This window comes from Phaseolus vulgaris, chromosome 9 (assembly GCF_051622355.1).
Source record: "Phaseolus vulgaris cultivar YP4 chromosome 9, ASM5162235v1, whole genome shotgun sequence".
In the NCBI taxonomy this organism is placed as follows: Eukaryota; Viridiplantae; Streptophyta; class Magnoliopsida; order Fabales; family Fabaceae; genus Phaseolus; species Phaseolus vulgaris.
Genome location: NC_143506.1, coordinates 28,499,306 through 28,507,679, shown reverse-complemented (window position 1 = coordinate 28,507,679; position 8,374 = coordinate 28,499,306). Strand labels below are relative to the sequence as shown.

At 30.8% G+C, this 8,374-nt stretch overlaps 1 protein-coding gene across 1 annotated transcript; it reads right to left on the bottom strand.

Annotated features, from left to right (window-relative positions):
* Positions 1–1,164: 1,164 nt before the first annotated feature.
* On the bottom strand, positions 1,165–6,520 carry TRP1 (tryptophan biosynthesis 1). Its single transcript, XM_068625634.2, has 10 exons — positions 6,105–6,520; positions 5,882–6,025; positions 5,654–5,815; positions 5,491–5,574; positions 4,307–4,495; positions 3,480–3,570; positions 3,068–3,127; positions 2,843–2,961; positions 1,627–1,761; positions 1,165–1,549 (listed from the first exon to the last, which is right to left on the bottom strand). The coding sequence occupies exons 1-10, from the start codon at positions 6,291–6,293 to the stop codon at positions 1,517–1,519; spliced, it is 1,206 nt and encodes a 401-aa protein (XP_068481735.1). The 5' UTR covers positions 6,294–6,520; the 3' UTR covers positions 1,165–1,516.
* Positions 6,521–8,374: the final 1,854 nt, after the last annotated feature.

The window sequence follows — 8,374 nt, the reverse complement described above, 5'->3', positions numbered from 1 at the left end:
CTGTTGGCTATTCGAGATGCTAGCTTCCTTGGACTGAGCAACAACAAGCTTATATTGAACAACCACAAATTTAGGCAAAAAAGTATTACCTGTATTAGTATCAAGTTGTCTCCTACATTCAGATAAATTATGACCAATCATTTTGCATGATGAGCAAACTAGAGGCAACTTCTCATATTCAATATCTGCAATGGAAACATAGTCAGACATTTCCACCAAATTTTGATTGGACAATTTGATAACATATCAATATCAATTAGGACCCTAGCAAAAAATCTTCTAGATTTATTCATTGTGTAATCATTAAGAGTTAGCGGGGTATCAACCCCTTTAGTAATATAAAACATAGCTTTTGGTTGCCAATATTCCAAAAGAAGACTATGTATTCTAATCCAACATTGGATTTTGGTAAGCTTCAAAAGTAGGGACGAAATCTCTAGATCAAACAAATATTCTCAGAAATTCCAAAACCTCGGACAAGGACTCTCCTCATATCCTCAAGGAAATAAAAAAACATACTCATAAAATCCCTTTTCAAGGGGAATAACCCTTTACGATAATTTATTTTAATTTTGTTTTTTCTTTTAAATTACATAATAAAAAAAATCTAACCTAAATAAAAAACCATATTCAAAATTTATCATTTAAAAACAACGAATTACGTCTTTAGAAACATGACCTAAATATTATTTGTAAAAGTAACATTATTATAATAAAAAAATATTAATAAATTTTTCAATTAACTACATTAATAGTTTTAATTTATATATTACTAATTAGTTTATATATTATTTTATGTTTTCAATTTCACTTTTGTAATTAAAATATAGATATATAGATAATTAAAATAAGAAGTTAAAAAGAAGGTAAAGCCATAATTCCAATTTATAAGAAAAAGCAGTAATATGATGACTTCAGTAACAGGAAAATACACAAATTTGTCAATTGGGTGACAACTTCGTCATGGAGTTATCAACCAATAAGGACTTTCTCAAATCCGTATTTAAGAAAAACTCAATTTAGTAATTTTGAAAAAAAAAAATCACACCATCGTAAGTGTAAGGAAAAAGAGGTGATATTAGTTTATAGATAAGTGTAAGGAAAAAGAGGTGATATTAGTTTATAGATAAGTGTAAGGAAAAAGTAGAGTAGACAGGGAAATATGGGGTTTGGAAACGGAAAAGATGAAAGCATTTAAGATATTCAAATAATATAAAGAAAGCACCAAGTAACCTTTTTTTTGCAACAATTCCACTTAATGAATGCAAGCTTTATTAGCATCTTGTCTTGACGAAATCTAACACAAAATCTCAAAAACTCAAGGTTCCTTTTTTTTCAGATACAAAAAGAATCCATTTCCAATGTCACTTTTTTGTGACGTAAATGTAAACAATTTATGATCCTTCTTTCTATTCTAAAACCCTTTTTTGCACAGTACAGAGATTATTTTTGTACATCTCTGTAAAACATGTACTGCATGAGGCCTGAATTACAAAAGTCAAATCTGAGTCACGATTCAGACATCCATGCCCACATCATCTTTAAATTTCTGCAAAACAAAACAGGAAAAGAGGTTAGTCAATACAGCATTGCAACTGAGTAGGTTCACTATCCAACTTAACTCACATTTGAGACATCCTTAAACAAGTTGAGAGTTTTCAGAGCCTTCCCTGATTGTTGTGTTTCCCGCGCCAGAGCCACCCCTTCAGCTAGGTTCCTCACATGGCCACTAACCAATAGAGCCGCTGCTGCATTTAGAATCTAACCATTTTGTTTGCACAGAATAAGTAAAACATGTCTTAATTAAAAGACAAGAGAATGCATTCAAAATATCAGAGGAGACCAGATTATTCATAAAGAATGAGACAAGTATCAAAATATTTTATGCAGGAGATAAACACGAATTTCGATATTTTAACAGCAAAAAAGTCTTATCTCACCAAGATGTGGTTGGTTGCATTAACAGACAGCATTATTTAGTTTGATTATAAACTCTATGGTCTCGGCCAGTTCCAAGTTATAGAATAAAGGAGGGCTGTGTTAGGCCTTCGCCAGTCAACTTAAAACTCCCCAAAACAACACATGGATAACTCGTGAAATTGGGAATTTCACTGTGAAAGTTTTATATGAATAGGACAATAAACAGCGGCCCTAAATGGATTTCAATAAAATAGGACCCTAAAGCTTTCTACTTCCGAGTAAAAGAAAAATACAGACCCAAACAACTGCTGTTCCTATTACGTCAAGTGGACAATTTTTATCTGTTTTAGATGCAAAATGTTAATGCTGGAAAAAGAATATTAAAAGGGAAAAACAAGATATCAAGGTAGGTTACTAACATGATTCCACAGCAATCAGAGTCGTAAACCCATAAAATTATAAAGGTTAACTTACAAAGTAGTTTATGCCTAACTCAACTGTATAAACCTCTTTGTAAAATAGTATCAGAACCTATCCTAAATCCATTAAAAAGGTCACTCACCATCTTATCCACATACTAAGTTCAATAGTTTTGGATGTGAGGGGGATGTATTACAAAAAACTCAAGTTCCATATTGACTATAGATAGTATCAAAATATAATACGCGAATAATTGTCACTTTATAAGGCGGTTTTGTAAGGGTGCATTAATGCCTAAACCACTTGGTAAGATGTGTTACAATCAAAATAATGTGTACAAAATTTGAAGGTAACAAGGCCAAATTTAGAAGGGCACATGTTCCATCTCAATCAAAGTTTCGTAAACTCCTAGCATCTTCCCACGACTTACACAAAGATGTCATCCTCTCAGCCCCAAAAAATATTTAAAAGAAAAAAAAGGAAATGAAACAGATGTACTCACTAAAGCATCTGCAATAGCCCCCTTCTCTCCACCTAGAACACGCTTCAGAACCTCTGCATTGTACTCGGGACCACCACCTTTTAAGTCCTCAATAGTACAACGAGGAATGTCAAAGTCCACTGTTCCAATGAAAGATCTATTATAGCACTCAATTGGCAGCATGAGAGATTTATTAATTTACTGCATAACAGAATCATATAAAACCATAAACTAACATATGCTTACAGGGATCAAATGAGAACTTATCAACCCTGTCAGCAGTAACATCAAGCACTAAACCAGGTCCTGCATGTAATGCAAATAACTGGATCAGATATAGTACCGATTTAGAAAAACTTCTCAAAACACACTTATGAGAGAAGAGAAAATATGGCGATAAAATGAATCAACCTTTCCTTCTCATAAGTTAAAACTAAATTATTCACCATGAGCCTTTTAGAAGTTTTCTTGTCTAACTTTTCCAAAAGTTGAAGCATATAACTTCATTCTAACTCGTAATAAGAGTTTGATTCATTTTTTTACCAATCTATTTCTTCTCCAGTAAGCTCTTATGGAGAAGTTTATTCATAATAGGCTTAAGATATTTATAACTTAAAAGAAAAATATTTCAGATACAGAAACAAACTAGAGATCTTACCAAGAGGACTCATCTCATCCAAACCTTCAGAGTGAACAACTAAAGCTCTTTTCATGCCAAATCTGTTGAGTGCTTTAGCCATTTTGGAGACCTATCCAGAAAAACATGACCAATAGCTAATTAGGGATGACATAGATGGAGAAAGTCAGAAACATTAGTCCTCAACCATTCAACCTCTATCTTATTTTTAAGGAAAAGATACAAAAGTAATAAACAAAAGCAAATGTTTCTGGAATAAGAGTATAAAAAACCACATAATCCATAATGTTTGTTTGACAAATACAATTCCCCAATAAAACAAGTCAAATTCGATTTGTGGTACAATCTCTTCAGTTAAACAGAATGACTCTGGGCAATTTAAAAGTTTTAATTTGAGGAGAAACAATCTATAGGGATGAATAGTTCAACCAATGGATTATAGAGATTTTTAGAAGGATACAAATAAAAAAAATGTGAAGGAAAAAAACAAGTCGGAGTTCAGATGCTTTACAGACCAACTTTATAGAATAAAGAAAAAAAAAATACTAAAACAAGTTGATAATACAGAAAAGAATTCAGCTTGTTCGTAGGATTTCAATGTGAACATTCCTTCAAAATTCAACCTGATTTCAAAATTACAAATCTTTAATTCCAAATTTAGAGCAAATAGACTTTTATATTTTATCCTTTCATGATTTAGATATTCTATCCTTAACTCAATTTTGGCTTTCCAAAAACTTGCGAAGAAGATTACTCTGCATGTAAATATTAGAGTGATACGAAAGTCTTTTCTGTAAGATTATTTGAATAAATAACAAGTCAAACCTGTAAGACAGGATGGCACTTACCAAGTCCTCTGTGTATACTCCAACAACTGCAAAAGGTGCGTGTGCTGGATTCAACATTGGACCCAATATATTGAATACAGTTTTGATCTTCAACTTCTTTCTTATTGGCCTGACAATCTTCATCGACGGGTGATATTTTGGAGACATCATAAACCCAATCCCAGCTTCATTCACACACTTCTTTACTCCCTAATTCACAAAACATAACAAAACAAAAACAAATAAGCAAACACATCAATAATAGCAATTTCTGTTCAATAAATTCTATCAATGCAAGACAAACCTATAGTCAACATACACAAAAATGCATATTACTGAGCAATAAATGCATCAGAGCTTAACTAACAAACTTACCACTTTTATTTTCTAAGTAAGCCCGAAATACACCACAGTATTGGATAATATCAATTTCATTACATAAATTGAACACTAACAGAAAGATTAGTATTGTTAATATATTGCAGCAGTGGTCACAGTTCCAGTTTTGTGACAATCTTCGATATTACAAAATAAAGACAACTTAAATGCATTTCCTCCTGTGTTTCTAGTGTTGTTTTGGTAATCATGATTCCTGAAATTCATATATATCAAAAATCATGATTTCTAAGAATGATAAAGTCCTGTTTGATTGGTCCTGTATATTCTTTGGACATTTAGAGTAAAAAACTTTAATTAGTTACCACATAAATAATCAATAAAAGTAATGTTTGTTTTTTTACAAATTGGGAAAGTTAAATAATGCAGCTATTTTTTACTGCGGTAAAACCCTTTTTACATCTAGCATGAAAACAATTTTGTGGGGAAAAAAAGAAAAAAAAAATCAGAAAACAATGTTTGATCGAAATGATAATTTCTTTTTCAACTTGAGAAAGTTAAATAATGCAGCATTTTTTTTACTGCAGTAAAACCCTTTTTCCATATCGCATGAAAACAATTTTGTGGGGAAAAAAAGATAAAGAAAATTCAGAAAACAATGTTTGATCGAAATGTTATTTTTTAAAACATAATACAAACACAAATTTTCCAACCTCTGATGCCTAAACAATTAAAAAAAAAACTCTCTAGTAACAAATACCCATTTTGAGATCAACATAGATTATCAAAAGTAATACACTTTAAAAAAACACCCCAAAATAATTGTGTCCAGATGATTTCCAAATTGGTAATTGATATCTTGCACTAACCTCAGGACCTAAATCAATCACCACTCCGAGGGCTTCTAACACGTCCGCACTTCCACACGCAGAAGAACTGGACCGGTTCCCTTGCTGCAACACATCACCCTTTCAAATTTCAACCACACAATTTCAATTTACTCACACACCGCAACTTAACAACAGCAAACACCTTCGCAACTCTGGCACCGCAAGCCGCCGTGAGAATGGAAGCCCCCGTTGAAATGTTGACGGTGTTGGCACCGTCCCCTCCTGTTCCCACAATATCCACAACATCGTTCAATCCCTCAACCTTCGTCGCATGTCTCAACATTGCCCTTGCTAACCCCACAACCTACGAATCCACAAAAACAAATCAACAAAATATAAAAACTCAAACTTTGCAAACACAACCACTCACTTCTTCGAAAGTCTCTCCTTTGGCTCTGAGAAGCACAAGAACCGCGCTGATTAAGGCCTCGTTTGGGTCCTGAAGCAGCGAGTCCAGACACGCTTCGGCTTCATCTTCCGACAAATTCACCCGGGAAATCAGCGTTTCAATCAGCTAGAAACGCGTTTTAGATTTAAATTAAAAGAATGAAACATAAAATTATGAACTAAAATCTGATGAATTGTGGAGTGACCTGGGGCAGAGGTTGAATGGAGGTAGCTACATTGCTGGAAACGGTGGCGTTTGAGGAGGCAATCGAGGTCGTTTGAATTAGGGGTGAAACTGGATGAGAAAAGAAACGGCGTCGTTGGGAGCTGAGATTGGAATAGCATGAAGGAAACGGAAGAGTGCAGGGTGAGAAGAGAGATTGTGGGTGTGTCATGTTGAAGAAGAACTGGATTTGGTTAAAGAAAGTGATAATAGTTAAGAATGAATCAGAGATAGAGAATTTAAAGAACTCACATCTTACACTTGAGAATAGTGATTTACACCATCAAATACATAAATTAACATTACAATTCACATAAATAAATTTCAGACAAAGTTTTGTGATTTTAAAGGTGGGTGAGAAATTGAAAACAAGAAAAAGAAATAAAAAAAAGTTAAAATGTTTAGAAAATAAAACAAAACAATTGTAATAGTGTGATTTGTGAGATGCACATTTTTTTTAAAAATTTTAATATATTTTTAATCCATATATAATATATATTAAACAATATTACGCACAAAATCTATTGTAAAAAATGTACATACAAAATATATGATCTTCTTTTATTTTAATTTTTTTAAAAGAAAAATATTAGTTGGACTTGATACTTTTGTAGTTTTTTTGGTTGTTATAATTAATTACATATTTTAGCTCTAAAAAATTAACATATTTGAAAATTAAACAATATTTTAAATTAAACTAATTAAACTATTTTTACATGGACAATTCAATCAAGTAATTTACTTACTATTCATTAAAATAATTATATTTGTTTATCATTTTGTACGTATTGTGTGAGCACAAGAGTGTTTGTTGTTAGGATATGTCTTGAAAACATTTATTCATATTTATTTTAGAGTTAAATTAGTTCTATTCAAGTTTAATTGTCCATTTTAAATTTTGATTCATCAAAATGCTATTGCATTTTTTAATGGAAATAATTCTATAAAAAATTAAGTCATAACTTTGGAAACCATGTGATACTCGCCTTTATATTAAACTATATTAGTTATGATCAATAATCGCTTAAGAAAAATTAAAATGAAAATTTTATAATAAATGAATAAATTGTATATTAGTTCTTCTATTATCTAATCTTAAAATGACTTCACTTTTGTTTTCATATGGAAGTAAGTTGATTATATTAATATAGTTTTTATACCATCAATATAAAAAATTTCCTTTTGTAGAATCGTTATGCGTGAAAGTGAAGGTATTTTGATGGAAGAGATTTAAAATAAAATTTATCAATACATAATAATATGGATAATAACTTTGTTACTTATTTTTTAGTATCATTGCAAAATGGTACCTCGCTATGAGGCTCAGACACTTATCTTAAATGGGTGTATCCGTGTCAGATACACGTATCGGTATCGACGCTCGTAGGACACTTATCAATGAAATGTTCAATTCAAAAAATATTTGTTGGATTTTTGAAAATTCTAAATTTTAAAAGGTATAAATACAATAATTTTCTAAAAATTCAAATTTATTGTATAAATTTTTATTATGATTATAAAAATAAGGAACAAATTCTTTTGAACTCCGTGTCCTACATTTTAGAAATTATACGTATCTCCGTGTTCGTATCCATGTCGTGTAAGTGTCGGTATCCGTATCTGTGCTACATAGCTCGCAACTTTTTTTAATTTTCCATTTTTTGTTAACGTGGTTTTTTTTGTCCAGGGTTTGTGGTTTTTCTAAGTCTATTAAATAATAGTTTACTTATAACTCTAATACTTTAAAGTCTCGCTAAGGTTTTTGAACTTATCCTTTATCATTTATTGAAGAATTTAGAGGCAAATTTTATGCTTCAGGATGTGGGAGTTACTGGAGTTATTGTGCCTTGAAAGATTTCATGTTGCAAGAATCTAATTCTAGTTTGAGCTAGTTTCGTTTTCTTTGTATATATTCTAATACCATTTTGTTTTATAGGATTTTTAAATATTCTTAATTATTTAATATGTTTTTATATTGAGTTAGAAAATATTAATGCATCATCCAAATCTGAATAAGGATTTAAAATATTGTTCTTTATATTTTGAAATTTTAAGGGACATTTTTTTAATTTCATTGGCACAACATTTCGTATTTATAATGTATATTTTTTGTAATGTAAAAGCAGGACTACAAATATATATTTATCCCTTTTCTTTTCATTTGATTTCATAGTAACTAAATTCTATTTCAAATTTTGATTAATTAAAGTTTAGTATAATCTATTAATTAATTATTATTTATAATTAATTAGA